The 25,985-nt window shown below is 35.7% G+C and overlaps 2 protein-coding genes across 4 annotated transcripts in view; both read right to left on the bottom strand.

The window, feature by feature from the left end:
- The window catches only part of LOC104034235 (ligand-dependent nuclear receptor corepressor-like protein), an 88,179-nt gene that overhangs the window by 14,736 nt on the left and 47,458 nt on the right, over positions 1 to 25,985 (bottom strand). The window contains exons 6-7 of one of the 3 annotated variants that reach the window (XM_075708814.1): positions 17,041 to 17,131; positions 14,607 to 15,639 (exon numbers count right to left, since the gene is read on the bottom strand). In XM_075708814.1, coding sequence (XP_075564929.1) covers positions 14,607 to 15,639; positions 17,041 to 17,131 — 1,124 coding nt within the window. Of the gene's footprint in view, positions 1 to 14,606; positions 15,640 to 17,040; positions 17,132 to 25,985 lie in introns of those variants that run through there. The other 2 variants (XM_075708815.1, XM_075708817.1) reach the window with 2 other exon arrangements.
- Positions 615 to 7,447, bottom strand: LOC104034403 (uncharacterized). The gene is made up of 2 exons (XM_009487432.2): positions 2,956 to 7,447; positions 615 to 676 (listed from the first exon to the last, which is right to left on the bottom strand). Exons 1-2 carry the CDS (start codon positions 7,445 to 7,447, stop codon positions 615 to 617), a joined length of 4,554 nt encoding a protein of 1,517 aa, XP_009485707.2.

Genomic DNA, 25,985 nt, shown 5'->3' with positions numbered 1-25,985 from the left:
ACCCACCCTGATACGAAGGGTAAGTAGAAAGGTATGTCATGTCATCACAGCACGCAGTACTGCCTGCTGCTGTAGTAGGTCCACAGCCTCCTTTGCATCTGTGATAAATTCATACCCTTCTGAAGCAGATTTTTAAAACATTCAGTACATTGTAAGTTCCTAAAATAGAGTCTTTTATTGTGTCCCATTTTATTGTTGGATAATAGTTTCTCTTATTTTAGCTTGGGTCTCTTGATGCCTTTTTGGATCTAGTTTGGCCAAGTCCAAAGCACATGAATGTGGTCTTCAGTGTTATAAGGAAACACACTGAACCACCCTCACAGAAAGAAACATAAAATACTTTCCTAAAAACATGCTTACATAATTTTCTTTGCCCACAGACAGTAATAATGTTTCAGTGTTGCTAAAGAAAATGCTCAGAACATAGATTTACAGTAAAAGGGAACTGCCCCTCAACACATCAAACGCACTGTTGAAGCAACAGTTCAGAAGTCAAGCAGTAACAAACAGCATATAGACCAATGTATCTACCATCCACCTGATCTTGAATAAAACAGGTAATATGAAAAAGTGATTAACTCTCTTCCATTGCTACAATGAGCACATTGCTAGTTCTAGTTGCTTGATACTACCTTGAGCTGTAAGAACTCAATTGCTTTACTCCCACTTGCGCATTCTAACAAAAATTGAGTATACATGAAAATTCAGCAACAACATTCTGCCTACCTGCCACAATGCTTCACAATAAAACAGCATCACAACACCTCTCTCTTTCAAGAATATTCGGTAAGACATCAAGATCAGTAAAACTTGAAGAAAAACTTTAAATATTGACCATAAATGTGTATATAAGAGCATTTCAAGCATGACAACAGAACAATGATATAATTTATGATACCACATCAACAAAAATACAGTCCAAAGAACATATGAATGAATAATGATGTTTTCATGTGCACTAAACTGCCAGATGCAGGAATTATGTTTGAAAATGCATGCACAGCTGGAAATCATGTTCCTTCTTTTTAGCCAGTAGCTATTACTCTAGACTAAAAATGTTTATGATTTCCTTGGCTAGTGCAGACAGTATGCAGTGTTGAATCAACATGCCAAAACAAGACATCCGTTTCTAGATCCGACAATGCTCCGATACTGCAACAGTACCCTAAAAATGATTTGGGGTTACAAGTGCGGAGAAAATTCCAGAATCTTAATTCTTCGTCTTTTAACATTCCCTTTATGAATGAGCTTTCTGTCTTATCTTTTCTAAAGACAACGATTGATATGAGAAACTATGAGTAAAAGGGAAAATAATAAAAATTGTAAATGAAATAATGTAAAATATCAAAATAGTTATCAGATTTCCTAAAGATACAAAACTAAAGGAGGAAAGTTATCAGGCAAGTAAAATTGAGTCCCAATTAAAATTAACATGAGACCATATCCCAGTAATAGGTCTTCCATTGCCATAGCAAGAAAAAGTTAAAGATAAATTTAATTCAAATGCAAAATTTTCTCAACTACAGTCAAAATTATGAAATAAAAGTATGAGAGAGCTCTTTCTTCATTTGCAAAAAAGAAACAGATAGATGTTATCCTTTCCTTTTCTAATTCTGGCTTTTTTACAGCAATCTGGTGTCAAGATTTGAACTTCTTAAAAACAAGGTTTTTATGTTGAGTTTGGTCCCCAATCAGTGAATTAAAATACAAAATAATAGTCTAAAGATAAAAAATGCTGTACTTTGGAAAAGCAGGGTTACACTGAATGAACTTAATATGAAGAATTTTATGTATCACATAAAGCACAAAAGAAATAATGTATACAACAGCCACCATATTGTTTATATTATAAGTTAAATTAACTTTTCAGTTTATTATCAGGGATAGTTTTCTACAATATAGAATACAAAGGGGGACATAAGATTTTGCTCTGATATTTTGAATAGTTTTTTTTATTCTTTGGGCAATATAATCAGATTAGCCAATACAATATCGTTTCTACAAATGAATACTTCTGCAGTAACTTAATTCCTATTGCAGAACTTTTTACTTGGTGCCTATTTCACACCTTAGTTATTTTATTGAAATGAGTTGAGACTTCTGTTTAAGGAGATCTCTTCACCCAACAGAAGAAATAGTTTTACAAGTGTACCCCTTTTGTAAGTAATATAATGACCTTTCTGAGATTGTGGTTGCATTACAATGTATTATAAATATCTAGCTTTAAAAATTGATTTAATTTCACACTAGCCTAAAAAGATTCCAATCCAATGAATTTAGCGTAGTAACTGTACAGTGTACTTGTCTAGAATAATTTTGTATTTTAAATTGTTCTGTAAGGATTCAATGCGCAAACCCTTTAGAGTCAGCAGATTTCATTTGGCATTGAATGGATACTAAAACGGATCTCTGAATGAATACTTCTCAGAAGTAGAGTACTATTTTTTACTGTATAATTATAAAACCATTACAGATTTATATTAGAAATAATTCAATAACATTTTTTTTTAAACAACTACATGTTAATACACTGAATTTCTGCTTCATTTTATAATTTACCCTTCCTCACAATATGAAAAACTACACACCAGAATGAAATTCTGTTCCTTTTGAAATCAATAACCAGTTGCAACTGACTTCAGACATGTCAGGACTTGATTTGTTGTCTGTCTGAACTATATTAGTTAGCCCTTTTTCTTTTATCTTGGTGCATTATATCTGTAATAGAATGTAACACACCCATTGTGGCTGAAAGTTTTATGTAAGATATTATATACATTTTAAAATTGCACTTTCTGCATTATTCTGATGCTATACAATGTTTAATTTCATGACTTCTCTGAAATTAAAATGAATATCATGCAATTAAAAAAAAAATCCAAAATGCTTAGTTGTTTGATGTCTCCAATTCTTTAAGATTGCAATTTTAAGATGAAGGGGGGAACAGGAACTTACCTACTTGGTACTTTGGGTAATAAGTTGCCATTTGTCCACTATTGCATGATTGTCTCTTATGCCTTTTTCTTATATTTGTATCAGTGGTCTCCCATTGTGGACTTTTTCTTTTGTTTATTCTGATAAGAACTTCAGAACTACCAGCAGGATTATCATCATGGTTTACACCACTACTTAATTTTTTGCTGTTAAACTGGTCATCCAGCCTTTCAGTCACTTTAGAAGAATTAGATCCTTTAGATGTTTCCATTTCATTTTCTTGTTTCTTTAATTTATTTTGCTTAGTAGAATGGGACCTTAAAAGTGGATGTCTTTTTTCTTCCATATAGGCCTGATTGCTTTTACTTTCAACAGCTTCAGGAGAATAAATGACATTATTTAATTTAAATGAATTGTGCTGCTCAATATGGTTGATTTTTCTCAGAAATATTCTACAATCTTTAAAGGTTTTGGCTTTCCAAGTATTTTGAAACAGTTTATCTTGACTTTGTTCTTTTCTAACATTTTGCTGGCAACAAATTGTTCCGTTTGTCTCTGCATGTGACTTAAGTATATTTGCTAAACCAGGATGTGGGTTAAAGTCAGAAGATCCCATCATCTGTTGAACAAATGCATCTCTGGCTTCATTTTCAGTTGGCAAGAGGCTACTCTGAGATTCTACCAAAGTCTGAGCGGGCTGGATTTCTACCGTATTTTTTTCCTGGAGCTTGGGCATTTCATCATTGGTTTCCCCACTTGTACTTTTAAACAACTGGCTTTGGCTAAAGAACGGTAAATTTTTCTTTTTTGATTTCCAGCCTCCGGGAGCCTGATTATACAGCTTTTTCGTTTGTCCCCACCTATCACGCTGTAGCTTCTTAAATTCATTTCTTTTTAATCTGGCTAATGTGAAATTACTTTTCATGCTTAAGACTGGAGACCTCACCATGTTATGCAATATCTGTAATTTCCCTGCTGGTTTTGAAGGAGAGGATAGTGCAAACTTTTTAAAGTGCTTTCTGAAAGGGCAAGTACTAAGATCAGATTGTTTAGTTTCCATCTTTATCTCTCTAGTACTAACTACTTCTAAAGGATTACGAGCATTTGCCTTTCTCACTAGAGAGAGAGACTGTGTTTCTGTAGTTTGCATAAACCAGGTGCAGAGTTCATTCATATTACACTTTTTCTTAAAAAGCATTTTTATAGGTGATGTTTCAAGTTCTACAAGGCAGGAGTCTAAAGGGTTTGACATTTCAGTATTACAGTCTTGTTCAATGGGATCCCTTTTTTCACATAGACATTTATCAAACTCATGTCCCCCCACTCGCAACCAGGTATTAGTTATCTGCTCAAATCTATTATTTAGTTCTTCCAACAAAGTGTCACTTGAAGTGGAAGTAGCCCACCACCTGAGAGAGGGACTTGATGAAAAAATGGGATCCGATGATACTTCATTAATGGGCCCGAATTCACCATCCTTAAGATCCTTTTTTGCATTTCCTGAATTTCTTAGTTCTGAGGTATCTTTGGATGCTGTGCTCTGACTTGATTGCCTATGTTTTTCTTTCCGATCTTTAGCTTTTCTCAAATGGAGTTTGTAAGATTTATGTAGTAAGGCACTTCTACAAGAAAATGCACTAGAAGATGCTAATGAATGTAAAAAATGCAGCGAGGGTTTTCTGTCTCTAGCAGAATGCTTCAATGGAATTTCACGTTTTCTTGACACTGCTGTAATAATGCTGTTTGATCCATCCTCTCTAGAATCTTTCTGCATGCTCTTTACTTGACCCATATTATTGCACAGTTGATTTTTTCTCTCCTGTGGTATGTTTTTTTCTAACACATACTGCTGTTGTAAAGGAGGCAAACAGTTGCTAATACTCACTTTTCTTTCCTGAGGTGAAACTCTATTAACAGTCACTGATATGCCCGAGATTTTTACTTTTGCTGGCCTACCAGGTTTTCGAATGGTGGTTAACGGTTTCTTAATTGGCCGTATAATATTGCTACAAGGATGTGGTGATGCTAGGTTACTCTTGATAGGTCTGACATAGTCATAACCAGAGACCTCGTTTTCAGTAGAAGAATTCTGTAAGGCTTTTACTATTTCAGTCAAAGTATTTTCAGCTTCTGCATCGTGCCTAGCTTTGCTGCGGTCATTAGCAAAATTAGAATCATGGTGTTGTGTGGGCAGAATGCTGATTACATTTAGATTACCTTCAGAAACATGTCTCTTAGTTCTTCTTGACCTTCCAAAAACAACTGTCACAGTAATATTTTTGTTGCTGTTAACTTCTTCCATTACTGCTGCATCAGATTTGGTACTTTTACCATCGCTGCTAAGTTCAGGTCTAGGTTCGGTGCTTTCAGTCATGTCTACTTTTGGTTTTGGAGGCCGTCCAATAGGTCTCTTAACCTGCTTAACAACTTGAGGACCTATTTTCTTTGGTCTACCAGGTTTTCTTTTTAAAACCAATTCACTGCTACTGCTTGATTTTTCCACAACTTCGTCATTTTGTTTCGAGTCATTTAAGTTAGTTTGACCAACTGGACAAGAGCTTGCAATTGCTTCTGCATAAACACAGTGTGACGACTCCTTGCTATCATTTTCATTATAATCACAAATGAAAGAGATTGCATCAGAAAGATCTCCTGTAGCCTGTTTGTCTAACAAAGTGTTTGCATGCCCCTGAAACAAACAAATATCTGTGCTTCCTTTAGAAGATGCAGCTGCAGATGTTAAAGTATATTTGACTCCTTCACTACTATTAACCTCTGAGACAAACATAAGCTTAATAGGACTAGAGTAGTTTAAGGGAGATGAGATCTCCTCAGCTTCAGAAGTTGTATGCAAGTCCCCATTATTGGAAAGTGAACTGGATGAATCAAAGGTCAGAGATTTCAAAAGGCTGTCATTCATTTCTTGATCTATAACCAGTTCTTGTTTGTTTGTTGTCACGCACACAGTTTTGATTTTACTGCTACTTGGCACACGTGAATGTGGAAGGAAGCTTTGTCCTGTGCATCCCATTTCACCCAGAGTGAAAGGTAAGCCTCTTCTAGCAGCTGGGTTCATAACCTGTTCATAAGCATTATCTTTTACTTTTTGGCTTATTTTGTAACTATCCAGCAATGAGTTGTTAGTCTTTCTGGCTAAGTTTATTGTATCTTCTAAACGCTCTACAACAACTTGCAGATTTGTGTCTCTCATAATTTTGCTTATATTTATGTCACTGCATCTTTCAGCATGAACATCTGTCTGTATTTTCATCTTTTCCAAACTTTCTAAAGACTTTTTTGCATTGGATGACTTTCTAAACACAATATTATTTGTTACATACACAGAGTACCATCCAGGTGGCACAATGTTACGTTTAGTTCTGCCCAAGATTCCATTACTCTCATCCTTTAGAGGAATCTGATCAGTCTCTTTTAAGGTTGCACAATTTCCTTGTGTTTTTGTGAGTTTTGCCTGGCTGGCTGCAATAGCACTGTTTTCTGAAAGAACTAGAAAGCCAGAGCTGGTTTGAAAATTAGTAAGAGGTAGTTTGAAAGCCTCTGTTTGGTGTACTGGAAAGCACATTGGTTTGGTTTGGCAATTCATGCACGGATTACTTTCAAGATGTTGCAAAGCCTTATCTTCTATCACAGTAAAACTGTGTCTTTTATTTGGATATATTCTATTAAATTTTTTTGTAGATTTCTTTGCATTTCTGTCAGAAATTGACCTTTTTCTTACAAGAGTTTCATCAAGGCTTGCAAGCTCCCTCTTGATTTGCAAGGACTGTCGTCGAATGAATGGTGAATCAGGAGAATTATACATTGCAAATAAAGTTTCCTGACGCTTGCGAAATCTTGTTTGGATAATTTTCTTTTCCATTTGTTTATCATGTTGGTGAAGTAACTCCATAAAGCTGTAATCACTTGCCTTAGCATTATGCAAAAGAGAGCTTATGAAGTCTCCTAATTTGACATCATTTTCTGGTGCCCTGTCACTGCTAGAAAGTTTTACAAGATTTGTTGCTATATCTGTAGTGTCTATTGATTTTAACTTTTCATTAATACGGTCCATCAAATCTTGAAAAATGGCAGAATGTTCACCTTTCTCAGAATTTATATAATAATTGTTGCTTTCTTGGTCTGTTGATAGCAATGTTCCACCTGAATATTCGGTCTCTTTTCCTCTGAATGTTTTACCTTCATATTCAAATTCTCCTTTGCTTCCTTCAGCTGGCAAGAGGGATGGAGGCTGGTTGATGGATATTTCAAGCTTGTAATTGTCTAAAGTTGGAAAATCTATAACCGATCCTTCCGGTGATTCAAATTCTTTACTCTGTACAGGTGACAGTGGAGGCGGTGATGGGCTGCGAGATCTATTTGAATTTTTAATGCTGTTCAAGAGATCACAGTCCTTAGCTGAATATGTACATGCTGCTGCTTTCACAGAATGCCTGTTATAATTCTGCAATTGTTCAGCACACCACTTGTGAGAACTACATGCTTTGTTCACCATTGTCTTAATACATCCAATCGCTACAGCTTGGCATGACAAAGGATGGAAATCTTTAACACAGACAGACAGAGGTGGTAAACAAGTGTTTGGTCTTTGATTTTGTAAACAGCACCTTTTTGTCAGCATATGTCCATTGCAATTGCAAAATGAAACGTGAACATCCTCTTCAGTAAGTGAACTGGGAGTTTCAGAGTGGACCAAATGTGTTTGCTTGCAACTGCAAACTATAGGAACATTTTCATCTTGTATTAAAAATTTTAACATAGCCAAAGTCTGTTGCCAGTGATATGAACAAAAAGACTCCAAAACTTTGTGTAATGTTGATTTTCCATTTTCCAAATTAGCTGTTTCCTCTGAATTTGCATCAGCTGTTGAGCTTGAACTGAAAATGAAAACAAATCAAAACAAAATATAAATTACAGTAAAACACCATCTCTAATGTTTGTTATAATGGTTAAACTCTAGCCTAAAAACCTGAAGTTTGCAAAACAGTTCTGTTGTACTATTCAATCGTATTTGCAAGTGTCACTAGCAATGATGTGCATCTTATCTGTAGCAGTGATAGTCCTACCATAAGAAAAATAATCAGGAAGAAATTAAGGGACAAAAAGAATCGTTTGAAACATAGCTTCTCATATCTAAATGTAATTACAATAATGTTACCTTTCTGACATTTCAAACTACCTTAGTCATTAATGAAGGAAAACCTCACCAAGAACCTGGGGAGCTTAGTATTACTCCCATTTCACAAACTGAGGCACAGAGAGGGTAAATGACTTGCCTAAGGTCACAATTCAAGGTTGTGGCAGAGGCAAGAATGGATCCATCTCTCACGAATCCCACCCTAAAGTATTCATATACCAAAGTGTATTGAAAGCTCTTCAGGATACTCTTACAGATCCTTCTAAAGATGTTTTTATTTATATATTTATTTTTAAAGAACACTTAATAGGCTAACAGAAAATGGAAAAAATAGCCACTTGCTACTGTTACTGTTCTTTGCAGATAAAAGTTTCCCTTCTAGTTTGTAAATAAATTGCAGTGGTGCATCACAGGCTCTTCATTGCAATATACTACACGCACATACACACACACACACACGTGCGTGTGCACACACACACACATGGATTCCTTCATTAAACAGAAACAATCACCACTGGAATAACTTCTGTGATAAAGGTTAATGTCCTTTAAATCTCACATATAGGGTAGGCCTACATCTACATAAGACTTCTGAGCAGTTTTCGCGAAGATATTAACTCAAAAGAAAGTCACTTATAAAATACTACCTTATCTATTTAATTAATTTCTGATAAATCATTAAAACTAATGTCACTTACTTACCTAATCAATCATTTATATTGAAAAGCTGAAAAATTTCCACGGTAGAAATTAATACAGGTATTTCTTCAATTAAATACAAAATCCTTATGCTGGATAGGAACTATCAGCAGATAGTTAACACCTAATTCAAATGTTTTACTGAAACCAATTGCATGAGCAGAAAATGTTAGAAGAATTCTGTTTTAGAAAAGTATGTATTGTTTAAACATATCACCAAACTCTGAACATGACACTAACTTTTTGCCCTACTATTACCTCCTGTAATTTTTTGCATTTAAGCCTGTGCTTTGGAAAACTTTCATTCTGATTGTGTTTACAACTGTATTGATCAAGGAACAAACATATTTAAAATTTAATGTGCTGTATTTACATAAAGTTACCAATTCACTAATTAGTTCATACCCAATGTTATTAGCACCAATAATAACTTTCAGCTTCAGGTTTCTTACTGGAAGTTATACATACAAATGTGTATTTTTATTGTCCCATGTGGAATTTAAAGTTTAGAGCTTAAAACCAGCCAACTACGCTTAGTAATTCCTCATGTTTTTTCCTTCTGCTGTAATATTTTGTATGAAACAGTACATATTCAAAATCAAGCATCTAGATGATACTAACTCATAAAAGCATAATTGTGATGGTACTAGTTGAAATTGTGATTATGTTTAAACTGAAATAATTGAAGTCTTAAAAAGAAAAAAAACCCCTCTTTGCACTTGCAATCTAAAGTAAAAACAGCATTATTCAAGGGCATGTCATTGTTGGGATTTAACTGGTTTCGAAACATCACTTCAAGAGTCTGAGTGTTAATCATTCTAACAAACTTCGGAGTCACGAGGTGTTCAAATGTATCACTACACTTGTGAAAACAAAGCTTATTCTAGTAATACAATTACAGATAAACACTAATTGTCCTTCCCACCACTACAACTTTAATTAAATAATGTCTTGAAAGGCCAGATAGAAAAAAAATGAACATGGCACTGGTCTTCAATATTTTGTTTGTAAGTCACAGTAAATTTGTTAAGTACTAATTTGCTAAAAAGATGGCTATAGTACAGTCTTCTTAGCCTGAATCTCTAGACAGGTATCTTTCTGTCTGTCTAGACTTGCAAGGGATGTCTAATGGAGTTTCAATGGAGAGCTTTAACAGTAGAGGACCTGTATCCATAACTGCTATTTACAATACAGTCACTGGTGGAAGAAACTTCCAGAGCCCTAGAGCCTTCTCAAAGTCAGTAACCAAAATTTCCAAAGGCCTCAAAACTGCTTTGAATTTGCTATGTGGAGACCAACCTGTTGTATGGAGTAATATCTGGTTGTCACAGACATACTGGACATTCTTCTACTACTATTTCTTTTCTGGTTATCTACCTTTGTGTAACGTCTATAATCCGCTTGCCCTTCACGTGTGTTAGTTTCTAAAGCTGACAGACAACTTAACTTCATCTATTCTACTGTAATAGCACCACACTCCAAATGATCCTCCAAGTTTGCGAAAACACATCGACCCCTTGGTCGCAATTTGGGAACAGAGCTTACTACGTGAATTAAAGCATTAAAGCAACACAGTTTCTTTAAAGTGCCTCTCTGTAGAGATGTCCATATATTTAAACAAACTAATTTTTAGTAGCTTTTCAATACAATTATGGAATTCTATTTCAGTTTCCTGTAATTCCTTCCTATAGCCCTTTAACTTGGTGGTGTCACACAGTAGTTTAGACTATCCTCAAGATAAAAGGCTTAAACAATAATTTCATAGAAGGAAGAGCTATCATTTTCACAATTGCATACTCCTTCACAGAACAGTCTTACACTTCCTACAAACCACACAAAAAAAGATAGCTAGAGAGAGTGGGTAGGAAATGGAGGGGTTGACAGCGAAGAGGATCAATAAGCACTGTTCCCCCAGTACCTTCTGTGCACAATATCTCTGAAGACAAAAGTTAAGCATGGAATGATATTATTTCCCTGCTGGAGGGCAGGGGCAGTGAATACCACAGAGTGGGGATTGACGGGAGTCCAAAATTGACACAAAGGCAGAGATGTGATATGGTTAAGTACCAGCCTTTCAGTGTATTACTTTATGTATAAAAAAGTAAACCATTGCCTCCTCCACAAATCCAAAAAACTATCAGGAAAGAGCTCTTTCAGAGGGCTCCCAAAAAGATGTCCTTCCCTAGCATTCTGTCCTCTGTTGTCTCAGCCACAGACAAGATAGATCAATCTAGCAACTTCTTTGCAGACTGGGAACAGGAACAAAACTGGGAACAGAACATACTTTCAAGTACCCATATAAACAGCATAGAACTATTATAGAAATACAAATTTGTCTTACAGAAATGTTTGTTTTCTGATTTCACTAAGTAAATCCCTCAAAAAAAGCTATATATTATCTGTAATATATAATAATTTTTAGCTGCAAACTAAAGGATGTAACTGTTACAAAATTAGTTTTCTGAATTTCTTCTCATTTATGAGTAATGCATCGATTCTGAGAAATCATCCTTCCTTAAAGCTACTATTTCTGATATACAAAATTCTCATAGTAAATTACTCATTGGGTGCTTAAATTTGTACAGTTCTTGATCTTATGCCACTGCTAATAAAATTGTGCCTTAGGAGTAAGTCAAATGAGTCAGTGTACAGGTTTTTGTTTGTTTCTTTTTTTTTTTTTTTTACTGAATGAGCAAATCAATCACACATCAGTGTTGTAAATTTATGTGCAAAAGCATTGAAGTGCTTTACTACAAATTACAACGTAGAAACACGTTAACTAAACAATTAAATTCATACAATCAGATTTAGGAATATAACAACACAAAGAAGAAACAGAATTACAGTACATTTACAACACAAGACAAATACATGGAATTCATTAGAAAATATTGTAATAAATAATTAATGAATTATAGTGCAATTGATTTATGCATAAATATAACTAATTGCCTAAAAATCAGTTGTTAACAAAAATCTGTCAAAAATCAAGGCAGCCACAGAGTTTTACTAAATTACTGCGACAATGGAAATACTGCAATTAAAAAACAAATACAAGTATTTGTACTGTAAACAACTAAAAAAATCAGTCTCACTAAAGTTAATATACAATTTAATATAAAATTGTCATTAGCTACCAGAAATGGTTTAAACAGCTTTACTGAGCAGTAGTTCTAAAAACAGAGGCACTGTTTTTTAATATAAAATACTTGAGAAACATTCAAATAAGTAGAAAGCATGTAGGGCTTGCTTTCGCCTTCATTTAAAATTCTGCTGAAACAGGAATTTTCAGAAATTGTCAATTACTAAGTAGTGACTGGTAACTGAATTTATAAAACAGTTCAAAATGTGTAATTTAAATGACATTTAATGGAATACATAGGGGTTGGGGAAGGAGAATCTACACATTTCCCTGCCTTTCCTTAGTTGTGTAATCAAAGGTTAGCCTAATAATTAGAAACAAATAATTCTGTTCCTTTAAACACTTACAGGTTGAGTATCATCTATAAACTATCAAAAAATATTTTAATATACTATTTCTGACCAAAAAATAAATACAAGTACTAAAATGTTGAAAATTAATTATAATATTACATACAAAACTACTGAGTACTGTTAAGTCAATAGTAAAATGATCCCTGATTTTATGAATCCTGTTAATTTTTTGGTCAGGTCATCTTTTAAATGATATAAAAAGAGTACTGTAACTTGCCTTCAATATAAACCTCTGACTCAAATTTATAACATTGTCTACGGAGTAGAAAACATCAGTATGGTACAAATATTAGGCAATGTATTGAAGCCCAAAATTTTTGCAAGTAAAACTGTATAAAGACAGATCTTGAAACATTTAAGATTTTTTTCAACTTCATTTTTCAGTGGGGATATATTCACAAATTAATCCTTCTGGCCCTCACAAAATATGGCTTAATTCTTTTAAAATGAAAGATGACCCTGACATCTGCTGTTTTGTGACCTCCTTGTTATCAGGTACAGTTCTGCTTAAAAAAGGATTCATTCTGTAATATGCAAGTAAACTGTAATCACTGAAGAAGATTCAGTATAGATCTGAGAGACCAAAGAACTGAGACACTGGTTGTGCAGTTTCAAAGGATTATTCTGCTTTAAAATGGAAGTTGTTATTTTTTAGTAACATTAATAAATATGGGCTAGATTTTGCCATCAAAATTGCACTATGTTCTCCACTGAATTTAATGGCAAGTTTAGCTATAAATAAAATTACCAATTACAAGTGTGGCCTGTATGTATCTAATGTCCCGTTTCATCTTTATAATTAATGTACACACATGCAAATTTAAGTGTGTGTGGGGAAATAGATGCATGTGCACCAAATGTATAAAAGTTGGAGCAGTCTTTCTCTATGCCAAATTAGATGCATACAGAAAAATTACATTTTGAGAGGAAAAGGGCATTGATGTTCAGTATTGAATGTATGAAGCAAGCCCCCATTCTTCATATATAGACATATACTTTGTGATATTACACAAAAAAATCAAGTATGATATAAAGTCCAATGTGAATACTTTTAAAATGCATGTAAAAACTGCAATATGAAGGTAATTGGTCTCCCTTAAATTCTATTAAAAGTTACGTATTTAAAGTGAACTGCCTAACTTCTAACTACCAAATTTATAAAGAATTTATATTATTGAAAGTTCAAAACAGCTTCACTGTTTAATATTTGTATTTCTATCAAGACCCTGAACTGCAAATTTGGTTATTAGCAAAATGATAATGTAACTTGGTATTCATTTTGATAAACTGAAAATGTTTTGAAATGTCACAGCAGCAAATACATTACAGTTACAGTGAGGTTTTTCAATAGGAGTGTGACACAATCCTTAAATAAATTTTAAGTAGTCATAACATCAACTAACCAGCACGTTTAAACAAAAAACCAAACCCAAACCATTCTCAAGCTCATTCTGTGCACATTATGAACATGCTCTAAGTTGCATTCCAACTTTCTTTTTGAACCTTACAAGTTACCTTATTTGTCAAACTAAAAAAGAAATTATGTTAAAGTTTAAATTATTTTATGCTCTTAGTACTCCATCTTATTTCATATTTAATAATCCTATAACTACAGTAATTTCTCAGGTTTCATAAGTGTACACTTTGTAAACACCAATTTCTTTCTAAACCACCAACAAAATTTTCTTAAAATGGTAAAAAAATGCAGTTTATGCCTGCTAAACACACATTTTTAGTAATGAAATGTTTTTCTTACTTGTATTGGATATTTAAGTAACGATGAACTTTTTTTCTTTCACAGAATGTACTATATCCTACTAATATTTCACAAATCCACTTCCTTGTAAGGAACTAGCTTTTTTAAAAAATCCCTTGATTTGTATAATCTGAGTTACTTACAATTTATTGCAAGTATTCTGTGAAGTATAAAAGTCTGCTAACCCTTGGTTGTGTATTTCCATAATAAGATGGATTATTGAATGGGTAGAGTGGTTCTTCACCAATTAAAAATTATGCTTCACATGACAAATACTTGTTTTCCCAAAACATCTTTATGCTATTGACTACTAAATAAAACCTGAATCTTTTCACCTATTTATACAAGGATTATATTAAATACACACTATCAGAATTACGTGAGCAACTCTATAATTCTGTCCACAGTGAAAACCCTGAATAAAACTATTTTTCAAAAGGCATGTATGTGGTTTTTGAACTGTATAATTTCACGTCTTCTGTCAGAGTGAGCATATGTATTTCTCACACAGTGTGTGTATACAGACATACATATACACACACACAAAACAATTTGCTAACAATTGTTCTACACAGGCTTGCTACTATTTTTGCAGCTGCCAGTCCCTGAATCTGTCATATTAAATAAGCCAGTATCTGGTAATCGGAGTTTCTTCTTCGGCGGAGTCTTCAATGTTCCAGATCTTTCTTTTACTTTATATTCTAAAGTGCTGTGAGGTACCCCATAAATTCCTTGTGCTTTGGAAACACTCATTTTCCCACTCATTACCATTGCAATTGCTTCTTCCATTATTTCATGATCATACTGCCGATAGCGGCCACGTTTTTTTCTTGGTTGCTTATTATCTTTACGGTCCAAACTATCTTCTGTATTTTCTGAGGTTCCATCTACTGTCCCATTCTTAGCATTAAGACACAAAGGAGAGAGGTCCCCATGCAGAAAGTAGGAGTCAACACTTGAGTGAGTTACAGGTCCAGAACATTCAATTTTGTTCTGTTTAGGGAGTATATTTTTCAATTTTTGAAGAGCTGATCCTTCTAAGACTGAGGAGGTTTTAGAAACGTGGTACATAACATCCAGAAGACCAGCAGTATCAGACTGTGGTTTGGACACAGAACTTATTCTTAGCTGAGGAATTTTTAATTGTACAGTAGGACTTGAAGTTTCATATTGTAGATTTTCACTTTTTTCTTTAAATTGAGTGACCATTCTCTGTAGAGTTAACTGGTGGAGGTAACTGGAAGCTGTTGGGAATTTTAATTCTGAGGTTTCAAGTAGACTGAGTTTACTTTTTTCTGTGCGCTCTGCTTGAGCTCTTGCCCACAAGGCTACTTTTTGTAGGACTGCACAAGTTTCTTTACTGTCTTTAAATGAATAACTATCATTGAAATCTCGAGTTTTGTTTTTAAAAGGTGCAGGCTTTCCTGCTGGTAAGGCTTCTAAGTGGAGAAGTAAAGTTTTTTGAGGTATGCCATAAAGTATGCCTGCTTTATTTATGTCCAGTGCTCCAGACTGAATGTCTTTCAAAGCTTTTGAGAGCAAACCATCTGCAAACTCAGCACTTCTTTCCACATAGTCCTCTCTGTGTCTGTGTAGTCTCCTGGATGGATGGAATGAAACGATGGTAAACTGATGTATGAGAGACTCTCACACAGCTATGGAAGGGAAGGGTCCACTCCTTTATTATACTCCTTGCTTCGGTAACATCACTGCTTCTGATACTTTTAAGCCTTTGAGATGTGGTAGTTAAATGATTATCCTAGCAAAATGTTACAGTTCTGGTAGGACAGTGTGTCAAAAAAATCATACGGTGGCTTCTACAGCAGCCCTTCCAAGAACTTTATATCCTAGCTCAGTATTTGATAATATTCTCATGTGCTTGCTATATTCCCTTGTTCACATGCTTGCAGAGCAACACTCTTATAATTTTAACTATACAATTAACATTCCATTAAATACCCAAATCCTGAAGGAGTTTTTGTTAGTAGAAACGTGACGTTACCGCTAAACAAGTAATAAAAGAGTCAACCCCCTCATAGAAAATTTGCAGCAGTAAGTACATAACTACACACAAACATCCCAGACTTACACAAAACTAGGCTTTCTACAACGATAAAGTGCTGTAGTTAACAATCAAGTCCATTTTGGCAAAATAAAACACAGTTTTAAAAACTTCTAGCCACTATTTACAGCTCTCTAATTACAAAGTCATATTCATTTTGAAACTTCTTCATATCAGCAAATTAATAAAATGCAATTTTACATCATTCAACAAATACTGCTATTGTAGTCCTATATTTGGTAAGACGTACAGGTGACAAAAAGGGTCCTGCTATGGCTAGTGGATGGGAGGATGCCAAGATCATAACAAAATCCAACAAAATCTGTTTCACTAGTTTTGTGGTAGCTTTCAGCAGATGCAATAAACTTTTTCTTGCTGAATAAAGAAATTTAACCATTTGCCACCACACACCATAGTCAGAACCATGATGTAAGTATAAGTATGATGATTAAGAGCTCTCTCTCGCGCGCTTGCTCTCTCTCTCTTATTAAGGAATATTATAGATAATAGTCATTTAACTTGTTCATGTTAGTTGAAGAATATTTTAAATCTAAATATTAACATGGTCATTTTTGTCCAAAATTGAAGTTTCCTAAATAAACTGCGAAGGAATATATTTACATTTTCTTCTACTATCCTATTACTTTTAATCTGTTATGTAATCAATTTTCAGTTCATTTTTAGTAACATGAACTAAAGTTTGGTGATTGTTCTGATAACTTTTCTTTAAACAGAAAAAAAGGAAAAAGACAAATGAAACATATGATATATACATAGACACACACTTATGAGTGACAAAAATTCTTTTGAAAGCAAAATAGGAACCACATGTGTGTGTCAGTATATACAAATATGTTATGAACATAAAACCTGACTTCAGAGAAGAGAAACCTGCATTGTCTTTTATATAAGCCGAAGAGAGTCCTAAACGTTGCTTACCCAGACACTGAGTTTTCAGAACACAATGGATCATATTTTGGTTCTTCCAACCTTGCGCTTTTCTTTGTAGAGAGATCTAGCACTCCATCCCCTGCAAAGAACAAGTACCGATGATAGCAGTTGTTTAAGGATGATCTCAGAAATTTTGTTAGCAAATGTGTGCACCTATGGCACAATTTTTAAGCAGTTATCTTGTAAAATTTCTGATATCTTATTTCTTTACAATGTCAGCTGTCAGCAGATGTTTTTATATATTCGATTTGTAACAAAACTTTTTAAAATTAAAAAATAAACCCATTCAGAAATAATAAAATTTAAAAGAAGAATCTGTCTTAAGGAGAAACATGACTGCTTTCCTAAAAATCACATATGCCTATACATTGCACTGTTTACTTTCAAGGCAACCAAAGCAATGCACTTGATATTATGATGATGATGATTATTATTATTATTCATATATTGGTATTACATACGGTAAACAAACAAGCCTGATACTGAAGGTAAAACTGATGTAACTACATCATAGGCTTACAGGATGATTCAGGCTACCAGGGATCTCAGGAGGTCTCTAGACCAACCTCCTGCTCAGAGCAGGGTCAGCTATAAGACCAGATCAGGTCACTGGATGCGAAAGTAGTACCCCAGTAACTGGAAAGAGAGCTTGAGCCCAATGTAGAGTTTTAAGCACATGACATATGTCATTAAAGGTTCTAACAGTTTGTTTATACATATTCCCCCTGCCACCCCCACATATATGTAATAATGAAACCAGAGAAATAGAAAGACCTAAACTGAGGCGCGAGTCCACTCTGTTAAGACAAGATTTATAGTTGGCTGTTGACGTCTACGAAGTATTGAACTATTGAAATAGAAACCTGTATTTTTTTTAAAATCAATATTTAAGAACATTGAAAATTAAAGAAACTAATTAGCACCTGAAATACTCCTTCTAGTTTAAGGTTTTGGTTTTAAAAAGAATCACATTTAAATTATAGATAAATCCCCTAAATATATTTAGTTTCATACCTTTCTTCCTTGGTTCTCTGTTTCAAGCTTGGGCTGTTTTGTGTGCCTGAGCTCTGTGAATCCAATTTTGAGTTTCAACATGTAGCTCAACATTCAATTCTACAAGCAACCTTATGCTAGCCCTTTTTACATTAGTATCATTTTCTTGTTACTGTGTATTATTTTTAAAACATCAATCAACTATATATATTTTCCCACAGCCTCAGATACAGACATGAAGCATTGGCTGAATAGTCCAAATGCCAACTATCGAATAAAAAGGCAGAAAAATTGTTAGGGTAACTGTCCTTTGTACCAATACTGCAAAGATACAGAGTTTTGTGCAATAATCAAATCCAACTATTTGTTTTGGACTGTTTTTAAACAATTTTTGACTGTTTTTCCCCAACTACTTTGTATTATTTGAAGAAGGATAAAGAGGGAAAAAGTAGCATTGTAAGTCAGCATAAGGGGAAAAAATATTTATAACATGCCACTTGTCAAAGATGCTTCTTTTCTCCTGAATCTAAGAAAGTTAAAGGAAGGACTAGTTAATCAACCTTTCTGATGCAGTGAGATTCCAGAAGGAAAAGCCAATTAAAACACTACCAAAATAATTCTGCAGGGACTACTTCGCCTACCCAGCTGTAAAGCATCCCGAATACCTAAGCTCACAATGTCCCTGAGTCCTGTGCAACAGACAGATTTCATCTGTTGTGTTTTGTCAGTCACACAAAGTACACTGCCCTTTCTTAAGTGTTTGTGCGTTCCCTTTCACAACAGTTTCTCCACCTTCAGTTGATATTCATAGGCACTATGATAAAAAAAGTTTAAAAGAGATCACTGGACAAAGTGACTGGAGAAAAAACTACTTCAAAATTCACAATTCATCAAGTTATAATAATCTCTCTCTATTCAATCTACAAAAAAAAAAAAACCCTGAAGCTAACTAAATTTTTAGGAAAAAGACCCACAACAAACAAAACCCAAAGACTCTCACAAGATTCCATAATGAAATCTAACCAAAATAATTTTCATTTCCAATCTTTCAGAATTGGTTTTGACAACACAAGGCCACCAATAAGTTGAAAAATGGCTAAAAAGAATACAGTACTGAAAATGCAGACTCCTGAAACAAAAAAATTAGATACATTCTGGGCCTCTAAAGGGTAAGCAGAACACAAGAGTCATTTCGGGTTCAAGACAGTTGGTTCCTCCAACACAGCAAATGTATTCATTAAGGATATGACACCTCCCTGAAGACAATGCTTTATAGAAAGATGAGCCTCATTAAAAAGAGTGAAAGAGAACCATGCAAGAAATTTGTTATACATATAAAGTACTAGATAAGTCACCACACACCAGGCTTTTATTCAGTGATTTCACTCAAATTAAAAACACCAACAAACAAACCCGCCAACAAACCAAACAACACAAAACCCCCCAAATTGATGCAGAAAGGGCTAAGTCAAAAAGATTCATTAAAAATACACAGTAGCTCCTGGTTTTGGCAGATCTTCCTGCTTTGTAGTAGTATCAATTATTATTATTGTAATGAAGGAGCACCTACAATTGGTAGGAGAGTAAGAATATTTGCTGTAAAGCTTTAAGACATATGAAATGCTACCTAATGAAATGAATGTATGTATATATCCACAGCAGAGATGCTCACTTTGGTTCATTAGGAACAAGACCAAAAAGTTTGCAAAGAGGCATCCTACAGGTGGACAATGAACCTTGAAAACCTGTTACTTGCAAGGTAGGAATAGTTTTGTTAAACCAACCCAGAACTTTCTATTATTTCTATCAAATCACTGAAAACAGGTATTTAGGTAAGAATTCTGGACAGGAACTGAATGACATCAGGAGTAGAAAAAACACTCTGTAAGGTGGTTTTAATAAAAGACATAGAAGTACTTCTACTCTTTAGCTGAAGCCATGACTACTAAGACAACAGTCTTCATAAACAATACTATGGAACACTGGATAATACAGAAGAACATTATTAGAAGTTTTTCAGGTCTGCTGCTCATGGTCTCCTAATGAAGTTATTTCTGTGCAAATTAAATTATTTATCCTCAAATAAATGGCTCAACCTCTGGCCGTTGCTTCTCAGCACCAGATTGTCAGGTGCAGCAATACCAAGATATAACCAAGTGTGATCAAAGGTCATCTTCAAAACAATCAGGACCACAATCACTTGAAACTCCTCCAGACTAGCAATGTGAGAGAAATACGGGGGAACAGCAAGTAGTAGAAACTGTATGGGTCATCCTAGAGGTCCTACAATTGCTATTTCTGTACTGATTCTAGCAAACTTCTGGGTTTTTTTCTGGGTTTCAGGAAACCTCTCACTAGCTATTATGAACTGCCTCACTAGGTCAGTCAACCTACTCTACCCAGTCCTCAGTCTCGAGGCACGGGAAAAACTCCACTCCTAGTCTGGGAGAGCATATCAGCCTGGCCACTATTTGCAGCTGACTCCTCTCCTGCTCTCCCAGTAGCTGCTATCATTGGATTAGGATCTCAGAGATACATTCCTGCCTACTCTAGCTTTAGCTTCTGGCCTCCGTTCTGTCAGCTGGGAAGCTGTCTAAGGCCTGTTTTGAACCCAGTGACATTGTCCATCTCCACAACCTCCTGTCACAATCATTTCTGATGTTCACAAACTGCTGTGCAAAAGCAGCCCCTTATCTGTTTTTCCCTTCTAAGAAGTTTCAGCGAGCCCTGCCTAGTTCTAATATTGTGAGGTTTAGTAAGTAGCAACTCTCCCTTTACCTTACCCATCATGTGGTAAACCTCCATGAGGTTTTTCATAGCAACAAAATGACACTGTCTTGTCTTCAATACCTTCTCTGCTGATGCCTTGCCTTTTGCTGGCTATTTTCTGTGCTGCTGCACATGGAAACAATGTTTTCAGAGAACTGCCAGTAAGAATGCCAAAGCCTTTTATTTAATTCTCATCTACTACTTTGACTATCCCCTTTTTGCTGACCTGATGTGCTATTTTGTAAAACAAAAAACCACCAGATGAAAAGTATATGGCTATATATTGGGTGTCCATAGCAAGGTCTTGGCAGCATCTCTGAGCACAGGCCGGGGCTGCCCTGTGTCTACACAGGTGGTTCTAGCCAGTTCCAACAGACCCCCCGCAGGACACAGCAGCCATTCGGGCAGAACCTCTGAGAAAACATATTTAAGAAAGGGCAAAAAGTGCCAGATGGAGCAAGAAAAAAAGGAATAAAAAGAATGAGAAAAGAGCAAAGGGAAGCCCAACAGCAAAGGAAAATACCAGAGATAAACCATTCAGTACAGACTGTGGACACCCCACACCCATTCCCCTTGCACCACAGGGGTGCTGGTGATCACAAGGGAATCTGGAATGAAGCTGAGCCTGAGAAAGGGGGGAAGAAAGGTGCTGTTTTAATATGTCTTTTTGTTTCCACTACCCAAATTAATAATTAAATAATTATTTTAATAGGCAATAATTTACTTTTCCCCAAGCAGAGTCTATTTTGCCCATGATGACAAGGAGTAAGCAATGACCATGTCCTTATCTCATGAGCTCTCTTTCCTGTTCTTCCCATTTTCTCCCTCTGCCATTGAGAGGGAAGCAAGCAACTGAGCATCTGACAAGAAGCTTGGCTGTTAACCATTATGGCAGTCAAGGAAGAAATAAACACCTACTCGCCTCAAAAATGTACCTTTTTAGGGTGACCTTTTCTTCAGAACTATTAAGCAAACTGTTTCTTGAATGTATTTACAGCTCATACAGTTTATCTTTGGGAACATCGCATGTGTACCTTGAAAAAGCATAGTATTTTCCCCAAAACATATGGTAAGAACAGTATATTAAGAAAATAAAAGGTTATTTTCAGTAGTGTTTGGAATTCTTTCAATAGCCCTGAACATAGCAATCAAGAGGCCACACGTGCTGTGATCCCAGTTGCCATACTAACTTCAGTGTGGATTTTCAAGAGATATGAAACCACTTAATTCTCAAAAATTTTTTTCAAATTCTGGTCCATTATTCAGAAATCTTTATTTTGCTATAAATTATGGTGAAATCACATACACATTGTTAAACTGGGCAATAAAATGCTATTTTAAATAATTTAAACAGAATATTTGACTTGGATTATCCTTATTTTTCCTACTTTTTCAATAATGGCCAACAACGACAGAGCTACAGGATAGCTGTAAAAAGTTCACACAGCAAGATGCCGCACATCACCAGCTACCTTCTGATGTCTTCCAGTCTATGATGGATAAATGAAACAAGGAAATCTATGCAAATTCTCTTGCATTTTTCTGCTACGTTTACATATTACAATTGTTCGTAGACAATACAGCAATAAGAATAAGCTTGTGTAGCTAAACTAACAGATTATTTATTTGTACAGCTTATACTTCTGCCTCTTCTAAGTCACTTTGCTTAGCAGCTTGAGAGTGATCAACTTTCCCATATCTATCAAGGGAAAGAAGCCTCTGCATCGAAGTTAGCTGCTGCTGGGAACACTCTCCAAAGAGCTCAGCATCATGACTGCACAATAAAATAATAAGTTGCTGCAGGATATTCCAAAGACTGTTCCTCACTTGATGTTTTATTCTGCAAGGATGCTGCTTTTTCACTGGCTTAGTTTGGAGGACAAGTAATATTGCAAAAACACACAATACCATCCTATTTTTGTTAGATGTAGTGCACACAAAACAAATTTGCTTTCACTATGCAGAGTATCCTTTTCAATGCCTGCACAGTCTTAAGAGTTACATGGATTAGGAAAAAAGAGCAAGATACAGGTATTTCTGGAGACAGTTACTTCTAATTGACTGACAGAGAAGTAATTACTTGATTGGTTACCAGCAAAGTGCACAGGAATTAAAGCACCCTGCTAAGTTACCACACTTCCACATGTAGAAGGCAGCAGAACATAATTCGGGATGCTGCTATCAGTCAGGAGCCAGCTGGGCATACCTGGATGCCAATGCTTAAATACTCAGTACTGAATGATCTAGCACCAGGGCTGCAGTGGGTTGACCTTGGCCAGTAGCTAGACCCCCACCCAGCCCCTCTCTCACTCCGCCTCCTCAGCAGGGGGGCAGGGAGAAATAAGATGAAAAAGGTCATCAAGATAAATACAGGGAGATCACATACCAGTTACTATCACAGGCAAAACAGACTTGGGGAAAGTTAATTTACTGCAAATTGAAATAGACTTAGAAAATGAGAAAAAAGCAAAAATTAAAGCACTTCCCCACCCCACCTTTCCCCAGGCTCAACTTCACTCCCAACTCCTCAACCTCTCTTCCCCATCCCCAGATGGCACAGGCAGGAGTGGGAATTGGAGTTTACAGTCAGTACAATTCCTCTCTATAGCTCTGTCTTCCTCACACTTTTCCCCTGCTCCATTGTGGGTTCTCCACAAGCCACAGTTCCTTCAGGAAATATCCAGCTGCTCCAATGTGGGGTCTTCCATGGGCTGCAGTGTGAGTATCTGCTCCAGAGTGGTCTCCTCCATAAGCTGCAGGGGAATACTTGCTCCACCACAGTCCTCTCCATGTGCTGCAGGGAAATACCTGCTCCGGAGCCTGAAGTGCTTCCTCCCACTCCTCTGACCTTGCTGTTCACCCTGCTATTTCTCACTCCTTTGCCAGTCCAGCATTTTTGCTCTTTCTTAAACATGTTTTCACAGAGGCACCACAAACCTCACTGATGTGCTCCACTTTGGCCTGTTGTGGGTCTGTTGCAGAGCTGGCTGTGCCTAGCACAGGGCAGCCCCTGACCTCTTCTCATAGCGGTCCTGTGGCCCTTCCCCAACTACCAAAACCTTGCCATGTAAACCCAATACACAGGGCTATCAGGTCTGGAAGTGTCAGACCTGAATATTTTTGGAGTACTTCAGAGATGGCCTGCAGATACTGGAAGAAAGTAAGAAGCTTTCTTAAATGAAGATAAGATCATCCAGACATCTTCAGTGGCAGAATGTTTTTTTCAGTATTGAGCTAGCACTTAGCTTGGACCTGCTCAGTGCAAAGAAAATACTTCTAGTGATCTGGAAAATAAAGCTTACTCCTTCCACTCAACTTCAGTCCAAGAATCATTACCATAGTAAAAGAATAAGACTGTCTGTTTTATTATTTAGATCATTCATTTTAAAGACTACTACTGTAAATACAAAGCACCTGCCTAAAGAAAAAATGAACCTGAAGTATTTATACTTCGGTCATTATCTGCTTCATAGGATTTGAATTAAAAAGATTTCAACTTTGAGGATTCATCAGAGCAATGTACAAATCTGAACTTCCTACTCTGTTACTGCCCCTTCATTTGGAAGTTGTAACAGGCATTGCAAATAGCAAATAAGTGTGTTGCATGATGATTAAAAGACACTACTAAGAAGGGAACCATGGTATTGCTTTTACGAGTCTCCAGACTGAAGAAGTGTACCTATGTTAGACACAGAATAATGTATTTTTAAAAATAAGCCAATTAAAAAGTTTCACAATTCCCCACTGTAAGCACATAACACTTCAATATATCCAAGCTTTCTTCAGGAAGCGAGGGGTAGGTAGAATAATAATACATACTATAATAATAGTACATAGTCCCTGACAATAACTAATTGAAAGAACTTTTCATGAAATCATTGCACCTAGAACACAATGCAAATAAAAAGAGCAGGCTGACTTTTCCCATCTTGATTTTATTTGCTTGTGTTGCTACCACTACAGCGGAAAGCTAAGATAGCTCAAAATCGATATGTTCATGGGAAATGGGAAGTACAACACAACTTCCCCAGTAGATAAGATGGCTTGAAACCTTTCTCCAGCTAAAGTCTTGTTTCAATACTTCCTCTCATTTCAGTAGCTCTAAACTTCACAGCAAGACTAGTATCTTTAACACCTGCAAAGCACTCCAGCAAACATGGCAGTGTTAAGTTCTCAGAATCTACAGTATCTTACACAGTACACAAGTGTTACATAGTAAACCATGTATGCTGAGCAAGTATTTTAGCCTCAGCTGTTTTGCTGAAGACACACAATTCTAAGCTTGCTGTTTAACCTCATTATAACAAAAATTCAAATGATATAAAAAAAGATTTAAATACTTCAATCTCTCTACACTTCAAGTTTCTCTTGGACAAAAGATCAACGGATTTTCAAACAGCTGAGGGTGGCTGCAGAACTTTCTTCCCATCTCTGCCCTGTTCATCCTCTGCCTTCCCCTTCATTCCTCAAAGACTTATTTGAGCTCGGCAAGGACCAGAACCTGTCTTTGGGGACTTTGCTCCTTCATGGACATTTTAAACTAGTTATTCTTTATAACCAGCTGTTGAAGCAAGCAACAGGCTATAGTGCTGATATCAGGAAAGTACTTTTCATTGCCCTTGCAAAAGAAACATGCTTCAACCCAGCCAATTATAAATCTCTAAATTCATCCATAGCAGAGGTATGTCAAAGCACATCAGATATTTTCTCAGGATTTAATCTGCACCAGGTATTTGCTAAACCCAGGCATGAACTGGTTTATGCTGACCATGCAGAATAAAAGCAGGAATTCCACAATTTCTTAATGCTTCTGCTGTCAAAGAGAAAGGATCTTGAAATTTAATGTAGAATAGTTATGTTTAGCAAGGTATACCCGTGTCAGAGTTCCCCCCCAAAGGATGTGTCATCTAACTAAAGACTGCATTGTTAAGCACACACATATGAAATCTGCTCTCATTCTGATCAATGTGTATTTTTAAAAAAAACTTAATTCTGCAGTTCTACCGTCTTTTAACTTTTTTAGTATGGTACGTGACATACAGGTAAACTTTTCCCTTTGGTCTGCAGTATTATTGCATTAACATGGACCCTTGTATCTGTAAAAGGCAAAAGCTGCTTTTGCCACTACTTTCAGGTGAACATGACAGTCACAATCCTTCCTGATAATCATT

This window comes from Pelecanus crispus, chromosome 4 (assembly GCF_030463565.1).
Source record: "Pelecanus crispus isolate bPelCri1 chromosome 4, bPelCri1.pri, whole genome shotgun sequence".
NCBI lineage: Eukaryota > Metazoa > Chordata > Aves > Pelecaniformes > Pelecanidae > Pelecanus > Pelecanus crispus.
This window is presented reverse-complemented; position numbering and strand designations above follow the sequence as displayed.

What these genes read in the sequence shown, in the direction of transcription:
- LOC104034403 (XM_009487432.2), bottom strand. Translation starts at nt 7,447, where the DNA reads ATGGTGAACAAAGCATGTAGTTCTCACAAGTGGTGTGCTGAACAATTG. An exon ending in TTACCCAAAGTACCAAGTAG is followed by an intron (nt 677 to 2,955) that starts GTAAGTTCCTGT and finishes AATTTTTGTTAG; the next exon opens with AATGCGCAAGTGGGAGTAAA.